We start from the raw sequence: 24,130 nt of genomic DNA on the forward strand, positions 1-24,130 counted from the left end.
CTCCAACACCACATTTCAAAAGCTTTGATCTTCTTTCTATCTGCAGCTCCAAGAGCCCATGTCTCAGATCCATAAGTGGCAATCGGAAATACCAATGCATTCATGATATGAATCTTTCTGTTTCTTGAGATCCCTCTATCCTTCCAAATGTTGGTAAGACCTATTGTGGATGTTCTAGCCATAGCGAGACGACGTTTTATTTCTTCTGAGCTTCCTCCAGTGTCAACAATCAGGGAGCCAAGAAAGTTGAAAGTGTTGACTTCTATGTCCTTTCCATCTGCTTGAATGCGATGTTCATTCTTTCTTCCACTTATCATTACTTTCGTCTTCTTGACATTGAGGTAAAGACCATATTCCTCACTGGATTTCTTTACTCTTTCAATCAGATCTTGGAGTTCTGCCGCAGTTCTTGCAAGTAAGGTTGTGTCATCTGCATATCTCAAATTATTTAATTGCCGGCCACTGATAGATATCTGCCCCTCGTAGCCATCCATGGCAATCCGCATGATGTATTCTGCGTAGACATTATCGTAAAACAGTCGCTATCTCCACACTCTGTTCTGACCGTGGCTTCCTGACCATCATATAAGAATTTTATCAAGACAATCAGATGTGTTGAGAAGCCCATTTTGCGCATTACTCTCCACAATTTCTGGTGTTGAACACAGTCAAAAGCCTTTGTGTAATCTATGAAGCAGAGGAAAAGTGGCTGCTGAAATTCCATGGTCTTCTCCATCAAATTCCTCATGTTTCCAATCTGATTTCTCGTTCCTCTTCCTCTCCTAAATCCAGCTTGCTCTGGTGGTAATTCACTTTCTAGCTTATTCCTGATTCTATCTGCTATAATGTGGAGCAGGACTTTACTAGCATGAATGGTACGGTTGTTAGCACATTCCATTACATCCCCTTTCTTCGGTAATGGGAGAAACACTGCCTTTTTCCAGTCTTCGGGCCATTCTTTACTCTTCCAGATCTTGTTGCACAATCTATGGATGATAACAACACCTTCCTCTCCACTTTCCTTCAGCAATTCTGCCTGGATGTTATCTACTCCTGGTGCTTTACCATTTCTTCATTGCATTATCAACTTCACAGAGAAGAATATCTGGGTCATCTTCAAAATCTTGCTGTTTTCTCTCCTGTGTATCATCATCTTTGGATGCATACAACTGTTCACAGTATTCCTTCCACCTTGTTTTGATTTCATCTTCTTCCGTCAAGATGTTACATCTTTGTCCTTCAGAACATTGAGCCTGGTGCTAGGTTTTGAAGTCAGTAGCTTGATGTTTTTATACATGTCTTTGGTGTTGTTTGTAGCGCTGTCCTTCTCCACCTCGGCACATCTCTGTCTGATAAACTCTGTTTGATAAACTCTGTTTTGTCATTTCTGATTTGTTTCTGGATTTCTCTTGATAAATCCCGGTATTCTCTTCTCCTCTCTGCACTTTCCAGTCCTTTTTCTTTGACCTCTTTCCTCTGATCAGCCAGGGCAAATACCTTTTCTGTCAGCCAGGGTTTTCTTTTGTTCTTGCGTTTGGGGATCGTTTTCTGTGCTGTTTCTAAAGTTGTCTGCTTGATGTCTTGCCACAGCTCATCTGGGGTGGATTCTTCCGGGTCAAGTTCCATTAACTTCTGAAATTTGTTCTTCACTTCCACTCTATAAGTATCATCTAATTTGGTTGTATCAAATCTCACTGGTTTTCTTGGCTTCTTGATCCTTCTCAATTTCATCTTCATGGTAGAGACGAGAAGCTGGTGGTCTGATCCGCAGTCTTCTCCTGGATAGGTTTTGGCAGAAGTAAAATTAGATCTCCATCGCTTCTGGACCAGAATGTAGTCAATCTGATTCCTATAGCTTCCGTCTGGTGATAACCAGTATACAACCGCCTTGGGTGCTGCTTGAAGAGGGTGTTAAGGGTCATTAGTCCATTTTCTTGGCAGAAGTCAATCAGCAGTTCTCCTCTCTCATTTTGCTCTCCTAGTCCGTAGTTGCCCATCACATTTTTGTTGGTGCACTGTCCTCTTACCTTGGCATTAAGGTCACCAATAATTACCAAGATGTCTCTCTTATTGATGTTTTCTATTGTCTGTTGCAGTAGCTCATAGAAGGTGTTAATTTCATCTTCGGTGGATGAAGAAGTGGGTGCATAGGCTTGAATAATGGATTGATATTGATTTTAATATTATTTTATTTGGGATCATGTCCATTTCTTGCTCAGTGGTAAATTATGTACTGTACTTTGTGTTATCTTGCCAAAAACATTTAATCACAACATTTGAAGCCAGATAAGGATAAACCAAAGATTTCAGTTACTATAGTGCCCATGACTGAGTTAACTCTGCTTCTTCCGATTTCTTTTCTTTTTAGCAGAAGACTGTTAATATCTTCTGAATACTAAAAACTGTATCTGAAACCAAACCTGTAAAAATTAAGAACAACATCAAATTAAATCTTGAACAATGTTGTTGATGCCACTATTGTGTTGTGAATTGTTTTTAGTTTTCGGTCTATGCATTTGATTCTATGTGACCTCTCTCTCTCTCCCATGTAGAAAAACTTGTTTATTTAAAGATATTCAAAGACCACGCAAAACATTTAGTCAGACAGAATTAATTTCATGTGACTCTGATTAAAATTAATGAGGTATAAATTCTTTTACTCCTTGGAGATTTTAAAGGAAGATAGTTGAGCAAGCAAGTTGCCTTACGGGACTTGATTTAATTAAATTATGTATATATTGAATAGAAAATACAGTAATAGTAATATGTGGGTTAAAGTATAGTAAGGTAGACCCTGTCATGATTTCATTGAGCACTTTTCTCAATGTTTCAATCTGCTATTCCCATACCAGGACAGGAAAAGCATATTAGTTAAATTATAGAAAAAACATTTAAACTTCATGGATTCATTAAGATATTTATTTATTTCATTTATTTTCAAATTATTTTTTTGCAGAAAATATAAAAGATAGCATATGAAAGTTCTTTTTACAGTATAACATTTTCAGCTCATACTTTTTTATCCTGCATTTCAAGAATATAATCAATTTCTCTGCAGTTAAAAAAGGAAAACCAGTCCCCTGCATTTCCACGGTTTTAAGTAATTTGTAGCTGTATACCTAGCTATTTTTAGTTTTAGTCACTCACAATGTGTCGCAACAGTCATCATATCAGCCTCACTAAAATTATTGCAACAACATACACATTTTTGCAAAAAGCTGCCAGACAATGAATAAAACTTTACCGTGAAATATAACTAATATTAAACAGCATGTGGTATGAAATTAACCGATCAATTGGCATGGATACACTCAGGTTTGTTCTAATACTTTCTACTCTTACGATTTTCTATCTCTTTCCGATAGATAATTCAGGGTGACACAAACAGATGAGCAATTGCAAACCGAAATAGCTTTATGGTGAAAAAATAAAGCAAAATCTAGATTTTCTTGTAATAAAACAAGATGGATTACAAAGTGTGGTATGATAAATTGATAAAGATAAATAGTTTGTTTAAAGATGAACAGATTCACAGGTTGTCCTAGTTTTTTAAAAATAAACGTAGCCATGCTTAATTTGATTTTCTTTATATTGATTATAATCGATAAACTTCTATTAAATAAATATGTAGTTCAGGTATTTTTCTTAGTATAATACAGCAATTTAGTATGCAAATCACAATATTAATTGATGGATCGTCGTTGTATTAAGTAATTGAAATTGATAATAATCACAAATGAAATATGATATTACTAAAAACTGTTGTGAAGATTTAAACTCATCTGTTTTTTTTTAAATTATGATTTATGAAGTTTTGATGTTATGTATGCAGTGCCTGCAAACATATAGAAATCTCTGGTTCAAATCGTCATATAGTGTTATTCGGTTGCCTTGAATTTTGAATTGGTACCAGCATTGCTAGGAGTATTACTGTGTTTGGTTTGGTTAAGTCCCTTGATTTACAGAGTGTTCAATTGATGCTGAAGCCTCACAATGCACTTTGAATTAAAAATCCTAGAAAATTCTAATCAAATTAGTGGATCAGAGTAAGGGGTTATATAATGTATATAAATGAAGTGTTGAACTTTAAAGATATATGTCTTCCAAAATCATAAAGATGGTTAATAAAAAGTTTTAGTAAAGTTAATCACTTCTGTAGAAAAAAAACTAAAACTTATAAAAAGACAAAATAAACGATTCAAAATTCAACCAAAAACCCATTGACTTCCATTCAATTTGACTATTTTTGCGTCAAATTGCAGTTTTTTTCAGGTTTTTTTCGATCCAATATACGGAAAAGAAATATAAATAATTATTAAGCGACATTAAAATGACATTCAACAAAAACATTTTATTTACTATTAGGGAGGTATGATATATCTTTAATGTTTTGTATTGTATTTGTGCAAATTTTATTTTAGGGTGTAAAAAGCAGATGAAATTATTTACATATTCAGTTTGTCCAATTTTTAAAATATAGTATGTTTTCATTTATTTCTATTTCAAACTTTCAAAAAAACAAATTCAAGCGTGAACACCAAAGATTAAAATTACACATTACTTGAAACTGCCTATACCCATTCCCAAAAGATTAAATTCAAACGTGAATATATACATTTGTGCATGTACAACAAAAAATAAAACGCTACTGATAACGCTAATCATTTGTGCTAATTTTTACAAGCTGACATTTTGGACATAAGGAAATATTCTGTCTGTAGATATAGGCTGTATTTATAGCTATTTGCTTCCTCTATTTGTTATTCATAACTGCTCCCAGAAGCAAGCCTTACAACATTGATATTGATTAATATATCAGTTATTCCTTATTTCAAACTAGAAGGAGTTCGATGATCTGACCTCCATCTTTAATGCACAATTCATTCATAATAATTTCTTCAAAGCCGCACGGATTAATTCTCTATGTAATTCATTTATTAATTCATATATTCATCAAACGAAACCATCAACTGAATGTTTTCCGACTTCAAAACAGATGGGTATGACCGACTTCAGGGTTGTCCATAAAATTTCTGGTAATGATTAATTCGTGTTTGTCATATGGCTTTCACAAGGACATACGAAGTAGAATTTTCAAAGCTTTTGGGTAGTAGTAGCATTACGAAATATAGGTTTTCATGGACATGTAAAACTGGGTTCATGTTAAAAGTTTATCATGATCGTTTTAATCATAACTTTTTTATGTATTCATTTATCATTATTTTCCAGATTCTTCTTTAGAACTTTTCTATCAATATACAGTATCTGTTCAAATAAACTGCTACATAAAATAAGGTTTTTTCAAGCACCATGTTTTAAAGGTTTGCATGGCGAATAAACTCAAATAAAGATTGAAAATGTGTCACAGACAGATCTACTACTGTACTGTATGTGATCAAATAAAATAATTTCAAAAACAAATGCTTGTTAATATTTCAAACTTATCTGTCATTTTACACTAGTCTGGTCACCATAATTTCACTGCGACTATTTGAATCATGTCTCGGTCGCAAGAAATTATTGAACGCACTATTAATGCTATGTATCTTTCAGTGAGTACAATTGCCTCTTCAATGTGAAACTCGCCACACTTAAGAGCAGGAAACTTTTCTCTTTTGTGCTATTGTGTGAATTTATCCGAAAATAAAACTTTAATTTACAGAAACTGGAGTGGATCTATCAGTATTGTGGTTTAAACAAATTTTAAATTTTGCTTTGCAACTTGGTGCCACTATACCTTTTTGAAGGGTGGCAAGATCCATGTTTTAATGAACTTTTTTGTTTGCCTTTTGTTAGATACACCCACCTTTATTTCTATTTCAGTACAGTTAAAAAGAGCAAATATCATTGTAAACATACTGTTTCTTTGCAACCGAAAATGTTGTTTTTATTTCTTTTATATTAAGTTTCATTCTTACAATAAAATGAAAATAACTATGTACATCGTCAATTATTATATAGTATACATAGAAGATAGTAATAGGAAATGCAAAGCATATTAACATTTTAACCAATGTCGATCTATTGTCATGAATTTTTTAAAAACGAATTAAATAAACTTTTTTTATTCTTCTTTTGCATCCTTTATTTTTTATCTAAACTTACCAAAAGTTTATTACTTAAGTCAGTATCTTATTTTATAATGTACTACACAACCTCTTTTGCTTTTAAGTTCTGTAACATTTACCTCCCTACATTTATTTTTCTCTACCCTGGGAATTGAGTAAACTGTTCACTACCCTGGGAATTCTTGTAATATTTCACTACCCTTGGAATTAATCTCCCACACATACTTCCTGCTTCCAAAGACATTTTCCCACGTCGTTGTAATATTTAATGCTTTGCTATATTTTCCTGTATACAATGCTTTTTTCACTATAATTTTTCCAATTTATTTTATTAATTGGACATTAAACTAACTTCCTATTCACTTATTACTTTTTTCTCTAGAGTAAACACCTACTTCTAATACAGACATTGTGTTACGGTTAGCTATAATTTTCTGTGTAAAGATGACAATAAAACGGTTAATCGTACGGTACAATTTTACTTTGAAAGTTATCAATTTAAAGCTTCATACAGATCAAAGTTATTATACTACTAGTACTATAACTATTAATTATAAATGGAAATAAAGAACAAGCCTATTCAGGGGTCAGTTTTTTGTATTAAAAGCAAGGGTCAATATATGTTTTAACACATGGCCAATCCCAATTTAGTGGACAGCCCAAGGGAACACTTTGTTGGGTCCTGAAGGTGTCTCCTGTATAAGAATAAGGTAAACATATTGGAAAATCATGTTTATTTTTCTCATTTCATTTCAAGTTTGAGTGCATATAAAATTTAGTTGCAAAAATCCTGAACTCTCTTTGATTTCTTTTTTGTATTTATGCTGCTCAAGGCATTTGGCCTTAATTAATAGTTGCCTGGTTACTTTTACTAGAGTAAAGTTTTTTGTGGAAGTAACCATAAAAGTTTATAGCATTTATTATTTTGTTGTTATATCTCACAAAAATGAATATAATTTTTTTTCCATTAACAATTCTTTTGATAAACTTTTTTTCAATTATCTCTTTAATATGAATAAAATAATTTGAAATGGAAATAGACAATAAAAGTAAACATTATACTAATCAGTGCCTATAGTGAACTAGATATGTTGTATGAAGTACGGAAAAAATATTCATTTAAACCATTTGTCGTGAGGGTAAGAGAAGAAGAGATTGTCGTCGTCAGTGGCAACATCTAGCAGACTATTAAAAGCTTCCGCATTCATTACAACAAGTAGACAGTCAGTCTACTGATTTCTATCAAAAATGTATAAACGCTAATATGTTTATTGAAACAAAACTAGATTCGGCTGATTAATTTTTATGCAAACGTACACTTTTATGCCCCGGTAATGATACAGTCTGCAGAAGAGACAAATTATCTGATACCGTGTTCTGCGTAATCGCTTTTGTGTGCCTTTTTATCTTTTAATCTATCGATTGGATTTTCAATAAATGGATTTGCTAATTTTCTTTGAATAAATCACAATTGATTTTGAGGTTATTCAATGGTCGACGTCTTGTAATTTTGGAGTAAACTCATAAAATAATGATATAATAAAAATATTGTATAGTCATTGTATTGTGTAATAAAATGAATAGATGATTACGTAGGATATGCGGCATGTATATTTTTGATATAAATATACGTAATAAAAAATTTCAATATTTTTGTACCATTATTATAAAAATTGTTTTGTTCTTTTACATTATAACTCAATAAAGAATTTATGATTAAATTAAAAAGGACAGAAAATAGTTGCTGTATAATTTCACTTTGTATGTAAGTGGATTTTATTCAGCAAGTAAGATTTATTTATTTTTAATATAAATATATGTAATAAAAAATATCAATATTGTTGTATCATAATATGGTGGAATAGTTTTATTCTTTTACATTATAACTCAATAAATAATTTTGGATTAAATTAAAAAGGAAAAAAAAAACTGTTACTTTATAATGTAATTTTGTATGTATTAAGTGGATTTTAAAGGCCAGGTGCGGGCAAAAAATTTCTATTGATCATACATTCCAATAATTATCGATCTATAGTTTCCCCTATGTTTCATAATTTTTGGGATTTTATTTGTGTTACACGAGCTTGTTGAAAATAAGCACTTTCTTATCAGTGGGGGGATAGTTCAAATTACACAGTAAAATCTCTATTCTTTTGTACACAAATTTTGTAAATAGAGAGGCATTTTAAAAAGCTATGAAAAATAAACAGTGTGGTAAAAAATATTATCAGATGACTAAATATAGGTAATATAACTAGACTATTACATTTCTGATATTTTTATTCAACTTCAGATTTTTATTTTCATGCTATAGCAAAAATTATCCACTGTATATCCACCATCTTTTTTCACCTTCTAGGGAGTCACCAGACATGTTATTACATTAGGTTAACAACCTAACTACTGAAAAAAAGTCTTTCTGGTTTTTATGGAAGAATTTTGCCAAATTTTGTATTTGACCATATTAAGGGAAATTCATGTTTTTTCGTCTTGATTTCTGTTACAAATATTTGATTTATGTACAATTAACCAAATATTATATTTAAAATTCATGCCTGTACCTGAGCTTTAATGAGCAAATAAGATTTGTTAGTGTATATTGTTAATGTAAATATACCTAATACTAGAAATATCAATATTTTTGTTAATAATTATAGAATTGTTTTTTTAAATTATTACATGTTTTAAATTAGAAGAAATGACAGAAAAACAGGTACTGTATGTTTCATTTTTGTAAAGTGGATTTTATGGAGCAAATAATTTTTTTTTAGACATGAAACAGCTTTTTTTTAATATTTTATTTTATTCAATTTCCAGGTAACATACAAAAATCATAAACAAGGTACGGCATCATTCAATAAAACAGAAAAGTACTATCACCACCTGCGGGTAACCAAAAGTGGATCAGTTCAAAAGAACTGCACTGTCGAGTGGCTTTCCCAACTAATAGTACGAAAAACGCAATAGACATAAAAACACAGAGATAGTCTATGGAAGAAAGATATTGGATACAATCTACCAATAATTAGCATAGGCCTATTAGAGGCTATAAGGGCTCACTCTGGCTAAACCCAGTGGGCCCGAACTCAATAGGTCCCAGAGAAGGGCCCAGAACAATTCAACTGCACATTTGATACTGTGATGTCGCCTGGCGGGGCAACCTTTTGTTTTAGCGCAATTTAAGCAATAAGTCAGAATTAAAAATATAAACCTTAAAAACAGGCATTAAAATATGTTAAAAAGGGCTAAAAACGAAAAAGGGCTAAAAGTTGTTGATGACTTAGCCCTTCATTACCCTCTGTGTTGGAGGACTCTATATCTGGAGTGATAAAGTTTCTAAAAGATAAATATACTGTATGATCTAATGTATGTAAAAATCTTTCTGATATATAGTAAAATGTAAAACAATTATTTACAAAAATGTAATTATATACTTAAAGGTATACTTACTAAAGGTTATTTATCATGGGTGGTTTTTTTCTTCTGACAAATTATCCGCAGGGATGGATCAATGAACATAACGATGTAGTCACAATGTCTAAGTCATAATGAAACTTGAAGCCATTACACAAATACCAAGATCTTTTAATTGAACATACTGTATCAAAAAAGATATCATTGTGGATTGAAGATAACCCCTAGAGGAGTTGAACCATAGTGTTGTAATATTCTGGTGTTACAAAAAGAAGACTTTGTAAGACATTCATAAATTAATTATCTTTAAAATGAGAATCATTCATTGCTCAGCCTACGATTTAGTGGAGTAATGTTTATATAGGTCGAATCAATGTTAAAGGGACTTTTTGGTTATTGAACGCAAACCTTACTTTTAACAACTTTCTATTCATTTACGTGGCAGCTCAAAGTTGAGCAAAAGTTGTTGTTAACATACTTGTTTGGTTTGACGCAATGCATGTATCATGCATGCAATACTAAAAACAAATCAAGGAAGGCCTGTAGGCTAGGCATAGGCGTGGACCTTTTTTAACATGAATTTTTGTTGTGAAACCTCTAAGCACTATATTATTGCTCCAGTCATATTTGGATTAAACACGTGTAGAAACATACTCCCATTCAGGGCCGTAGCCACCAGTACGGTTGGTAAGCTGACTAACTCAACTACTTTTCACAGAGCCTTTGATAACCCAGTAGCTTAAACAGAGATGGTTCCCTTTTCTTGCGAAAACTGCACCACTTTATTTCTTGTGGCTGCATCACTGATAATGCATAATAATCGGTGATACAGTATCATTTTGCAATGAGCCATTATTTTTATCATTTACCTTAGAAAAAAACTTTAATTTACCATTTTATATAATTCTTTCGGTATGCATCGGGTAACATTTTTCTTTGATGCTATTTTGTAGAAATAAGGTTCTATTATGCTGATCTTAGTTTGGAGCACACAATTATACCTTAACTAACATTTTAATTTGGTATTATATTCTTTAGATTACAAGCTCTGAGGCTCTTTAATCTAGTTATTAGGCATTCTCTATACATCGTTCACGATAATCACAACGCTTGCTTCAATTCATTTTACCAGGTTTATAGTCTCTAGCCCTAGTTCATCTAATTTGAAACGAATCCCCTTAAGTGTGATTATTATGTAAATAATAATGGTGTGAAAGGCGATGTTGCCCTTGAGTCTTGTATTGGGGCGTCTACAATTAAACTACATTGAAACCGTCCCATTTTAATTGATTACCTGAAAAATGTAGCTTAGGGTATATTAAAATCTTTGCTTCTTTTTTTTTTAAAGAATGGAAAGTTCTGAATAGAAAATCGTGTAATTTATTGTATTTTGTTTGCGTATACTATTGTCGTACGTTATTGTTTACAATACCATTTTATAATGTACTGTAATTCCATTTATTTTTGTCAGTCATATTGTTTTTTCTTTCTACGTATTCAAAATAAATGGAACTTATATTTTATCAACAAGTCAGGTCAGATTTATCAATGTGTATAATAGCAACAAAAAAGTTTTAAATTAACGGTTTTGCTTAAGTCATTTGTCAAAATATACTAAATCTTGATGACTTGATGACAAAGTTCATTCAAAAGATAAAAAGAACTTGTTTGAACTCCTCATTTTTTTCACTTAAGCAAAAAGATAGCCTGGGTGTTTTTGTGACGGAAAGAATTCCTAATTCCTTCAAAGAAAATTGAAATTTTTACATATTTTTATTTTTTACATTATTAACTTATTTGATCATATTTGGATAATTTTTTATAATTGCTACTCCTTGATATTTTTAGGTCTTAGAAGTAATAAATAGTTTTTTAATCAATCTATGGTACTTATGCTTACGACCTTTCTTCTTCACCAAATGACATTCCCTCTAGGCCTCAAAATATCAAATAAACATACATTGTTACCATTCGTCTTCTTAGTTTACCGCGTTCTAAAAACAAACGCAAATAAGTCAACTCTTATTGAACTCATTAATTTGATAGAGATAGTTAGCACGTGGATTGACTTGTTATTACGAAGGTTTCCTCAGGCTTCTCTGGTCCTCTTAGATGTCACATATTAGAAAATGAAGCTTTCATTATTCATTATCTATTATGATAACTGATACTTCTTAAATTTAACTTAACCAAATTCTCTGTTTCTTAACATGTAGTGTCATAGATTTCATTCAATATTCAGATTGCTAGACCTATTTGCACAAGTTTCTTGAAATTAGCAATCTATAGCAGTATATTCCATTCGTTGTCACTATCGCTACAAAGTTTGTCAGGGATTAAAGATGTATACTTAAACTTTAACATATTGAATTGTTGGAGGGCCCATATAAAATTAAATGTACATATCATGTATATGATGTATTTTTTCTTATAATGGAGGACTAATTTCTAAATATGATTCTATCAAACTCCATGATATATCCAATTTTGATTACAACTTGGTAATAGTATGAAAACCACAATAATGCAATTTGAAAAATGTTTGAACATTCACATTGTTTCTCTACTCATCAAATTATTGTAACAAAATAACTTGTATACCTGTATCATCATTATGTGAATTTTAAAGAAAAAAGAATTGTTTGGAGGAAAACAACTTAAAATTGCATGGTATCAAGCTCAATTAGACTATGGTGAATTAGCTTTTGTCTAGCAGAATCAAATTGATTTAAGATTAAATTAATTTGATTTAATAGAAAATATGATAGATTGGTTGGGTAATTGAGTGATCAGATAATCATTGACTAAGCTATCTAATTAGAATGAATCCTTGAACCTTCTTCAAACAGTTAATAACTTAATCTTTTTTTTTAAAACTAAAATTTACCAATTAATTGATGAATTTCAGTCCCAACTGTCAAATTATTATTATTAATATCAATGGCTTGCCCAACACAAGTTTCTCCTGGTTTTTTCTTTTTGATTTTACTTTTTTGGACCTTGCCACTTTCAAAACCCAAAGACTTTAAGACACTTCTTTCTTTTCTAATCTGTTTTAATTTCATAAAATATTTGTAAATTAAAAGAAATGTTCTTTTTTTTATTGTTATTTTGTTTTGAAAGAAATAAATTTACAATAGAATAATGAAAATGGAATACCCCTATTAATGGGACACATTACTGTGGAATGAACAAAGGGAAATATATTTGTTAACACACATCCAACCCCTATGCAGGGAACACGTTGTTGGTTTCTTCTTGTTAGTTCTATTGTAATTGATAATTTCAATTATTTTGACTTATGAAATACTGTAATTTGAATTATTTTTGGATTTATTGATTCTTTAACTCCTAAAGGATGATACCTTTCTGAACTTCTTTCTAAAAGTAGTGTACATGTCTTTAAACTGTTTCTTTTTCACCAGTAATACTCTTCAATTATCTTAGATAACTCGTTCTATTTAATTCAAACTTACACGATTTTCATCATCACATTGCTGTATACATTGTCGTATCAGCCCTTCAGATAAAATGAAACTCGGTTAATGCCACAATAATCATTATGAAACCACATATCTCTTCTAAATAATTTGTTCCAATTACCTGGAAATTATAAAGCAGCCAGTCTTAAAAGTATTTAAAGTTTTTTTTCTGTCTCCATGAAATAGTGTATGCTTTCATTCTCATTCCCAAAATAAAATTAAATTTCAAATGGAATGTTAACAATTTTTGTTGAACTATTGTTTAGTACTGTATATTTTCTTGTGAATTTGACAATATAAGAAAACAAAATTAGAATGTTTTACTCTTCTATGTATGTGTCATATCTAGTCTAAAACATTTTGGGTTTTTTATGTATGTTTAATAATGAATGTTTATGAATCGAAGTAAAGAAAGAAAAAACAGAAAACATTTTGGAAATGTTATGTGTATGCATGTTTATTGTTCATGGTTAAGCGAATGTGTGAAAAACCCCAATGTTGTTTAATTAATTTAAAAATAATCAAAAAAATGCTAGTTTTATTTGAAACATTATTATAGACCTCCTGTAAGTAGAAAGAACCAACTCAAGACAAAAGGGATAGAATATATGTGCTAAAAATTATTTTTAATAAATTACTTTTCTAAATGCATTTATTCTAATAAATTTATTCTATTTTTTTATACTAACTAGGAGATGGAACATGTTTTTATTTGAATCTGAATACGGAGGCGTTAGAAGTATTAACTGGCGCTGACCTAGATCCCATCAACGCAGTCTGTGTTCGTAACAATACCATTACCACAGCATGTAGAGATAAACTTATTCGTGTTTACAACCATTAACCGTAAGTAAAAAGTCAAATGTGTTTAATATTGCTGGAATATTATTGTCTAGAGTGTGTATAAACATGTATTTGAATATCTGTTGATCGTTGTCTTGCGTTTAAAATTGTTTGCAAAATGACTTTCCTGCGGCAGTGTTTTTGATGGCTAGTATACCAAGAGAGACAGTCGTCTCTGTGCATACATGCATATGTAAATTGGTTTTTTATTCCATACAGTTTTATCATTTCTCACTGCAAACTAAAGTCAAATGCATTGTTATTACACTTAAATGACCGAGTTCTTTTACGATAAAAAAAAACATTTTTCCATTTTTTAATTTTTTTTTTTGCCTATGGTAGTTTTGAAGTTTTTTCTGCCTTGGTAATAATGGTAAGAAATGATTTGACCGTTTGCATCACCAAATAAAGACCGTTTAGACCAGCGTTCTGCAAACTTTTTCTTTTGCGGCCTAAAATCTGGTTCCCGGGACAAAACCGAGGCCAAACTACCCAGCTGGATAAACGTAATAGAATAGTCTGTCACCTCGGGGTGTATACAAACGCTTTCTTTTCTTTTGTAAATAGGACTTTTGTAGACTTTGAAACATTGTGTACTCATTCTGTTTCAGTTTTTGAATGAGAAGAGTATAAGGCGTGGGAGGGAAGATTAGGTTGGCTTCAGTTGTGTTAATCTACCTTACGTTGTCGCATCAATGAGACTAAACAGCTACAACTCAGTAAAATGGTTCAAAGTTGCATTTAGGACAGTAACATACTTTAAGAAAATGTTCCCGTCTTAATAGCTAAATTTACTTATATATAAATATATTACAAACACAAAATTTATAACAAGATATAGTATATCTTCATTAAAATAAATCAGATTCATGGTTTAAGAATGTATTTTGGAGAGCTTTAAGTTTCTGTTTCAGTTTTGTAGGCCGATTCTTTGATAGGTCATTGGATGTGTTCAGCATTAATCTTCTAATGAATCACGGCCAATTTCTGACATCAAATCTTAATGCTGTTTCTTTTTGAAATGTTTTTGAACACTAAACTTTAGATACCAGTGATATGAATGGTGATTGTGGACTTCACTGAACCAGAGGGTGACGTCACAATTTTCAAAATCTAAATTTCATCTCAAGATATACGTGTTACCGGTAACCTGTAGTAGTTGGAAAGTCGGAACTTCTGCGAAGAGAAGAAGAAATAATTATACTAATGCTCAAAAAAGTTTTCCATTCAGTTGGGAAATTTCAGAAAAACAATACCAAAAGTATATTTTGATACAGTACCAATTATTTTTGATTATTTACACAAATTCATTGGCTTCTCAAATGTATGTTTTAATTGCATGGGACACATGCAAATAGATGTGCGGTGATAAATTGTGAACGGTGATACTTCCAGTGGTTACACAAACAATTATCTTGGTTGACATTTGCAGGTGAAGGCATAGATAGGTAAATCCCTACTCCCACCTGCTCCTCCCACCCATATTTCCCTGAAATACATAATATTTTTTAAAAACATGCAGCTTTATGTTATTGTTGAACATCTTGAACACTAGTCGTCATTAGACATTGTGCGTATCACCTAGGTTCACCTCTCGGTAACTATGTCTAATATCTGCTTATTTTAAACCCACATCTACAGTAATAAAATATAAAATATGTGACTGTCTCTTTAAGCTTGATTAACAATGTTTGTATGTTATAAGTAGGACACAATTATAACCTGGATATTTTATATTTTATAACATAGATTATGTAATAATTAGAGGTACAATTTGTTTTAGGCTGTTCCAGTGAATCTAAAAGAGTCGTCGTCAACTGGACTGGGTTTTCTGATATTTAAAGTTATTTTATAAGTTTCCGTTGAAAAAAAAAAATAGTACTATACGATCAATTAATTTTTATTAAGGGTATTTGGTTCTTTTTTGAAATATTTTGCATGACTGTCCCTGTAATTATGATCAACATTGTTTGAAAATAAGTAGGTCACATAATGAAGAAATTAATGTTTATACTGTACATTAGATACATTTTCATTAATCCAGTAAAACAGCATTAAATCAGTGAAAAATAAGACCCATGCTCTTTTTTATAAAGCATAAATGGAGCTGCTTTTACTATTAAGAATATATTACTAGATTAGTCAAGGATTTGAACCAAACACACTGGGTTTGATAAGATAAGGAAACAACCAAGCCACAGTGTCATTATAGGTCTTAAACATTACGGGGGAAAAACTAATCTGAATGTACTATTTTAGGACCTTTTCTTTTAAAGTGATCGAGTGCGATCACTCACCTAACACACTCCTGAACTGCCATTGAGGAGTGTGATTTACAACACGCCTTAATTTGGTAAACTTCTACACACAAAAATACAAACAGCACACCTTCTGCACCCCTGAATGTATTGAGGAGTGCAATTTGTAGCACACCTACAATTTTAAAAAGACAGACCTGTGTACTATTTATGAAAAATGATTGACATCCGTGTCAGTACTGTCTAGTTTGCAATATAGAATATTGTGTAGCTGAACAAAACTTCATTCAATCCTCAAATAACAAGTACTTTAATAATTAATAATGATGATTAAAGTGAATATACATACCCCGGCATTGATAGACAAGCATAATTAATTTAACCACCAAACTCCAAATCCACTAAAAACTCCAGAAAATATCTTATAATCCTTTGACAACTAATTTTAGAAATAATAGTAATAATAGAAATATAGATGAATGCTATATATTGAATTTAGTTAAAACTGTAATTGTTTCCCAGTATGATAGGAAGTGTCCCCTAAATTGATAAATGCAGAATATAAAGTAGGTACTGTAAAATAAGGAGGACGTTTATATTTTATGTATTTTATTGACATGATTAGAGGTGAAGTCACAAATTTTAAGTGTGTTAGACTATACAATGTCTCTTACAGCTGATGGAAAAATAATTGTTAAATCCCTTTAATCAATAATAATTGGACACTAAAGTAGGTAATTTGGAAACAGTATGACCATGACAGAATTATTCATCTCCTCTCAGAAAAAATGTTTTGACTGTCCCTTCAATTATGATAGAAAATATTTAAAAACTTTAATAAGTTGAAAATGATGTACTCTTAATTTTCCATATTTTCAAATTATTCCATTGACGATGTTGCCTGTTTCATTTTTATTTATTAGCCTAAAAATCAAATTAAATAAATTAACAGACATTTAATTTAATCAAAACATTCTCACTTTTCTGAGTACAGTACTAGAAAGCCGTAACTACTTGTTACTGGACCTATCAAAAACAACAACTGGTATTGTTGCCTGGTAGTTGATAGTTTGCTTGAGCTCTTGGTTCAAGTCTATTCTTTGGCTCGGTACCAGTATCAGGCCTGTCTAATTTTTTTCAGAAACCCGGTTTTTCATTTCTATTGACCACTAGTAGACTGAAAAACTTAGAAACCATTAAAAATCATTGCCAAACTCCCCCTTCTCATTTATTGTTTAAAGACCACAAGCAAACTGGACTGAACAACTTATTCCTTCTTGATGGCAAACTATTTTATAAAAACACCTTACCAGATCAATTATGTAAGATTATATTTGTCCCTTTAAGTATGATCAACATTGTTTGAAAATAAGTAGGACACGGTGAACCTGTCTACACCTCGTTAGGATCACTATGTAATGATTAGTGTAAAGCTGTCAATTCAACAAACATTTACATTCTTTTATTTAGCAAATCATGCAATTTCGCAAAGATCGCAGTTAGTAAATTCTGATTTTATGTACCTACATAAAAGATATGTTTTAGGGTTGTGTAAAGAACGCCCTCGCCAATAAACACATCAGCTGAAAATTTATTTTAGATGTAGAAGCATCACGTGTTCATGTGTAAATAAACTTTTTTTCACTGAAATTTTTACTTTAATTTTAGTATACACAATTTTTGAATAGATGAGTACCAACTTGGTTTAGTCAAAAGATAAGAAAGTGCACTAAGGGGCAGATGTATGGACTAGGTAAAGGCGAGCGCTACCCTTTTTGACAGCTAAAATGAAATTATAAACTATTTCTGAAAGATTATTGATATTATGTTAGTTAAGCCAGTGCGTGCTCCACCTTTTGCCAGCTAAAATGATGAACTACTACTCTATTTTATCTATTTTTGACAGACTATCCGCTTCTGGCAAACTTGTTGAAACCAAATTTAAGCTAAAATCTACTTTTAACATTTCTGACTCCATTTACCACTTTTTTGGAACTTCTGTAACAAACACCAGAGGATGCAAACTGATCAAATTCTTGCTTCATTCATTCTTCTAAGGAAAGTAATTTGCAAAATATATGTAATAAATTAGTATATAATCATTTTAATAACTAAAATTTAGTACTTATTAATATAATTATATTTTGAAAGACACTTTCCATACATGCACTAAATCCAGCTTGGACATACTAATTACCAAAAAAGTGAACTTTTGACCAAGGAACTGTGATATTTGGCAAATATTGGAAAATACTCTAGAGATCATTTGTATTGTACAAATTTGTATTCTTTTCCCTAATGTTCAGAACTTGTGGATTCCATTATGGTCACAATCGCATATGCTGAGTAAAACCCAAAGTGAATGGATCAGATTCCTGTAATTTTTTTCATGGCATGTAAATCAAATTTAAAGAAACTTTGTTGTAGGCTAATATTTTTTTTTTATTGAATTGGGTAATGCCTCTATTTTGTTGTTTGTTGTAGTGGTTGCGTGTTAGGGCGCATTGTTGCTGACGCAATATCCTGACCGATCGTGTTGAATAAATAATTAAAATGAAAATAGTTATCTAAAATGTAAACAAAAGTTTCAGCAATGTTTTAAACATACTTTTTTGGTTTATTCCTTTGCCAATAAAAGACCGTCTACTATATGACTGTAAATTTAAATGGCACTAAAAATATATTCACGATTATTTGCTAATTCAAGTCCTACATACACGAGAAAATATATAGTAATATTATTTTATTATTTTATAAGTAATAATTTTATGTCATAGAATAACTAGGTCGCTTGTGCAAACAATTTGAAAATTATGTCTTTTCATATTATATTATCTGTAAAAAAAAATCATAATTTGATTCTATCTAACAAATTATATGGCGACTCATTGACCATGTCTCTGTCTGACAAACCAGGTGTGTCGACTTGACCACAGCTGATTTAGAAACTTAACAAACTGCGTGTAATGTTAGGTTAACTGAGGTGTACACCTCAAAGCATAATGTAATAACATATGATCTGGATAATTCAATACAGTTATTGTTTATTACTTGACCCTGTGTTATCCACCGGTCTTCTGTTTCTTGCACATATCTAGGTCTCTAAATCGTCCCCTGAACTCTATCAACCGAACCTACTTCTAAATAGTCTGAATATTCAAGCAGTTTCAACATCGACATGGTTAAGTTACTTTTGAAAACAATAAAAGTATATCCTGTCTATAATAACCGCTCCACGTAATTTTCGATTTACCGTAGATTTTTTTTATTTGCAGAGCCACTTTGTCACGAACTTGTGTTTGCCGTTATTATTTCACGAAGCTAATGACTTATCGCGTGTTTACACGGTATTCACACGAACTGAATGTACCACTAAAATGATTGTAACTATTTGTGTTTGAAATGGTTTAATGCCGCTGTACAATTAGTTCATTATAATGTATCTTATCGTTGGTTATAGCGTCTGCTAGATAAAACAAGCTTTAATGATTTCTGCAAAGCAATTGCGAACTCAATAATTTAATAGAGTTTGAAAATGACAAGAACGATAACAAAGATTGAAAACAAGGAGTACTAACTTAATCAAATGAAATTGATTCAGGATTGTCCAACAGCTTATTTAATCATAATGTCAATTCTATATAAATATGTTTTTATGGAGTTTTAATTTTTGTGGAATCACAGAGTGATTACGTCGCCCTAAATTATATTAATTATCAATATATTGCTGATTGATTTGAAGTCGTAGCCTAACATTTGGGCAACTCTGGGAACATTTTAATTGTAATTAAGATTATAACTGATGAGTATATTGTATTGGGGACAGAGAGTGTTTTTTATTGTGTTTTGGTATAACCATTTCATAAAATGCATAGCAATAAGATGGTATTGTGTAACATTTTAGCTATATGTTCCCTGCACCTAGTTACCTAGACTTTATTGTTTCCAATATCTATCCATCATTTTTATTACAATAATTTACAAAGAGGTATTGTATTGTGAATTATTTTTTCTGCATTTTGTTGTTGTTTTTGCTTGACATAGGGACTATTTTTAATCCGCCAAAAAAGGAAGAGTGAATGTAATAACTGCTAATCAATTTGAAAATGGAAACCACATTGCTAGTGTTCTCACGTCAACCACATTGCTAGTGTTCTCACGTCAACCACATTGCTAATGTTCTCACGTCAACCACATTGCTAGTGTTCTCACGTCAACCACATTGCTAGTGTTCTCACGTCAACCACATTGCTAGTGTTCTCACGTCAACCACATTGCTAGTGTTCTCACGTCAACCACATTGCTAGTGTTCTCACGTCAACCACATTGCTAGTGTTCTCACGTCAACCACATTGCTAGTGTTCTCACGTCAACCACATTGCTAGTGTTCTCACGTCAACCACATTGCTAGTGTTCTCACGTCAACCACATTGCTAGTGTTCTCACGTCAACCACAGCAAGTTTTAAGGTTTATAGTGTTCCTGAACTGCCACTTTTTTTCTTGCTATACTGAAAATGAAATTAACTTAAACTTTTATAGCTATTTAAGGAATAATGTTTATAAGTTATGTTCATACAAATTGGAAACTAGGAGTTTCAGTGTGAGTTTTAAATAAAAGTTCCACTTTTCTTTCTTGTATGTAGAAAATAAAAGTAACATAAATGTTTATAGCTCATCCATTAAAGATTCATGTTTTGATTTTTTTACATCAAATTTTGCAAAACTATGACTTTATTTTTTCTTGCCATACAGAAAATAAAATGAACATACGCCCGTATTCTTAAACAGGACTTTAGTCGTAGTTCGAAGTTCGACTTGAAAAAGTCGTAGTTCGAGCTATTACTTCAAATTCGACTTAATGAAGTCGAGCTTTTAGTCGAGTTGCACACGTCTGGATAACAAAGGCTATACATTGGCCAATGACAAGAGAGTATTTGAGGAGCAGACGAAATTTTGCGTATTGATATCACTTTCCATTTTCTTACAACACTTTTTACGCATCAGGACTATACATGAAAAATAATTTTAATCGTTAATTATTAGAACAAGATCAGTATTAATTTAACACTGAAGTACTTTTGATTAACAACAAACAAAATCTTCAAAATATATTTAGGAACCATGGCGGTACGGTAACTTTTATATTTTCTAGGCCCCCAACAAAGTATGATCGCGACGAACCACGCACTTCATAGCGTGACAAGAAAGCGCTAGGCCCACTAAACATTCCATCGCGTGGTGAATTTCCGCATCTGCCATTGTCGCTATGGCGTGACGTAGTTGAAGTCGGACTTGCGCGAAGAAAATTATGTAATTTGTATACAGTTGTAAATAAAGATGATTTTCATTATTATAACATATACCAATGTATATTTAATTAAGCTAATATAAAAATAGATATTTCATTCTTCAATATCTCGCCAATATAACAACTCAATGACTGTTACGTTTTTCATAAACATCGTTTAAAAACCATTTAGTCGACCATTTAGCCTGCCCCCTCCAGGATTAAAAAAATCGATCAAAATCCGTCTCGATTTAGTCGAGGTTGGCCTGAATTAGTCGGCGATTTAGTTGAAGTTCGGTTTATGAATTAAAATTTTTTTAGTTTTAGCTCGAACTACGACTAAAGTCCGGTTTAAGAATACGGGCGTTAATGTTTACAGCTATCCAATAAGAAATGATATTGTTTGTACAATTTGGAAAACTTTGACAAGTTTTAAATAAGAGTGGCACTATTATTTCTTGCCATACAGAAAATAAAATTAAGTTAAATGTTTACAGCTATCCAATAAGGAATAATAGTATTTATTCATACAATTTGGAAAACTAGGACTTTTTTGATGAGTTTACAGTGATGGCGTTATCCACAGCTGCTGAAACTACATTGAACGCGGTTGGTTTAAAGTGTAAAACCATTAGTATGGTCATTTTATAGGTCACAGAAAGCAGTTCATACAGTAATTGTTTCTACGTTTTTTTGTAGTATTTTTTTTTTGTGCAGTTATTCTTGGACTGTGTTAAAGCAGGAGTTTAAAATTATGACCCGTAAGGCTGTGCCCTGCATTTTCACCGAATTGGAGCAAGTGTATATACTGCTTTTTTTAAACTCTTAAATACTCACGTAAACTATTGTGTATAGATATAAAATTGGTTGAAAGTTTTCAGCCGTGATTAATTTGCTCATAAAGTTCTTTATGTGTTTTTGTGACATCTTCATAAATAATTAAATTTGCTTATTGATGTATTTATAATACGAAAGACATCAGTATATAGTTTTAAGTAAGCTGATCAAATGAAACAGAATCAAAAACTGTTGGAATGGAAAATGTTAAAGTTCACCAACAAGTGATGGATAGTGTATGTCTACAGTATTCCACAATATTATGTAATTATTACCCTTGAAAATATAATTCTTTTTTTTTATGTAATTAGTTAATTAATTTTTATTTTACATTTGCCTTCAAGAGCAAGTTGAATAAAACTTTAAAAAAATTATAGTAGAATTGAAAATATTAGAATTAATTGATTTTTTATATTTATTATTTACTTTCCACTTTTAACCCGTATCATTGTTATGATTTCAAATAATCATACAAGTTTTGAAATTAATATTGCACACAAAAGGCAATTTGACATTTGTATTGTCATTAAGCCTTTTAAATTATCAAAAACGTGTTACAAATCGACTGCAGTTACCGGATTACCAATACATTATCGCGATTATAATTACCCATATTGCACTAGTAAAACGCAATAATTTGTTACCGTGACAATGAACTGTTGACTGACAGACCATCGTTCTCACCTGTCCAACAGGTGTAGTGACGAAACGAGGGCAAAGGTTGCTAATTTCGTTCTATTTTCTTTTTCTTACCCTTGGCCTTGGCTGTATTTTTTTTCTTCGCAATTATACTGACGGTACGAATGTGTTAATGGGGCCTAGTTTAATCTCACTTGTGTATTAAATGAACTTGTGAACTAACAGTTTATCTTGTTGTCGCTCCATAATGTTCTCACTCTGTTCCCATAATGATGATAACTGCACAATTTCTCAGTCAAAGGCACAGTTTTATATTGGCCTAGTAATGATAGTTTATATATAATAGTTGCCTTGCAGTGTATTAACTATTATTAGATTTGTCACACAGTAGCAGAAGTAGTATTATACATTTAAGTAACTAGGCGAGCATAAAAAATCTGCAAGTTATTATAAAGAATAATTTATTAATTACTATACCATATATTATCCATATATTATATATATTTCATAATAGAATATATGCTTTGTTTTTATTATTTTAATTTTTTTTTATTTTGAAAAAATACATATTTATAAACATTACATAATAATTACAGTAGAACCTCTGTCAGATTTAAGTCCTCTTAATAGTTGTGTTTTAGGAATAGTTTCCAATGTTGACCCTACTACTAGTATTAAAACATAAAACCTTTAGTACTAGAGAACTTATGCATTAAAAATGTAATGAAATATGAAGATCAGACTTTTAATATTAAGCCATTTAGTAGTTTTAACAAAGTAAATGACTAATAACCCGAAAAAAATAATGTTTTCACTTATAAAATAACAAAATAAACGGTTAAATTCAACCAAAAAACCCATTGGCTAGTAGCTAATTTCACTACTGTTTTGCTTTAAATTAAGTTTTTTCAGATAAATAACTTTTTTTCAATCCAATTTTTTTTATCAAAGTGGATAACTATTATGTGACATTAAAATCACATTTTCAACAACAAAAAATTATTTTTTAAGGGGGACAATCTTTAATGTATGATTATAATTATAACCAACAAAAAAACTTTGTGATAAGGCAGATAGCAAACCTGCCTGTTAAAATGAAATTGCAATAAAGTCATAGAGCTGTGGATTGAAAACTCTGTGTGAATGCATGTTAGGTGCACGTCCACACTACATTTTTTTCAAAGTAGCATGACTTTCAGAAAATCTATAGTTTGATTCTTGTACAAACAGATAGTTGAATAAAGTAGTTCATTCTGTGACGCGTGTCTGTTTATTTAATGTTAGTAATATTCTATTTGCAT

At 31.2% G+C, this 24,130-nt stretch overlaps 1 protein-coding gene across 5 annotated transcripts in view; it reads left to right on the forward strand.

Moving 5' to 3' along the window:
* The window catches only part of LOC140055185 (proteasomal ATPase-associated factor 1-like), an 85,591-nt gene that overhangs the window by 43,985 nt on the left and 17,476 nt on the right, over window positions 1–24,130 (forward strand). For 2 of the 5 annotated variants that reach the window (XM_072100430.1, XM_072100434.1), the window contains exon 11: window positions 13,657–13,810. In XM_072100430.1, coding sequence (XP_071956531.1) covers window positions 13,657–13,808 — 152 coding nt within the window. In that variant the 3' untranslated portion in view covers window positions 13,809–13,810. Of the gene's footprint in view, window positions 1–13,656; window positions 13,811–14,418; window positions 14,827–14,852; window positions 15,017–19,340; window positions 20,733–24,130 lie in introns of those variants that run through there. The other 3 variants (XM_072100433.1, XM_072100432.1, XM_072100431.1) reach the window with 3 other exon arrangements.

Source organism: Antedon mediterranea, chromosome 7 (genome assembly GCF_964355755.1).
Source record: "Antedon mediterranea chromosome 7, ecAntMedi1.1, whole genome shotgun sequence".
Lineage (NCBI taxonomy): Eukaryota > Metazoa > Echinodermata > Crinoidea > Comatulida > Antedonidae > Antedon > Antedon mediterranea.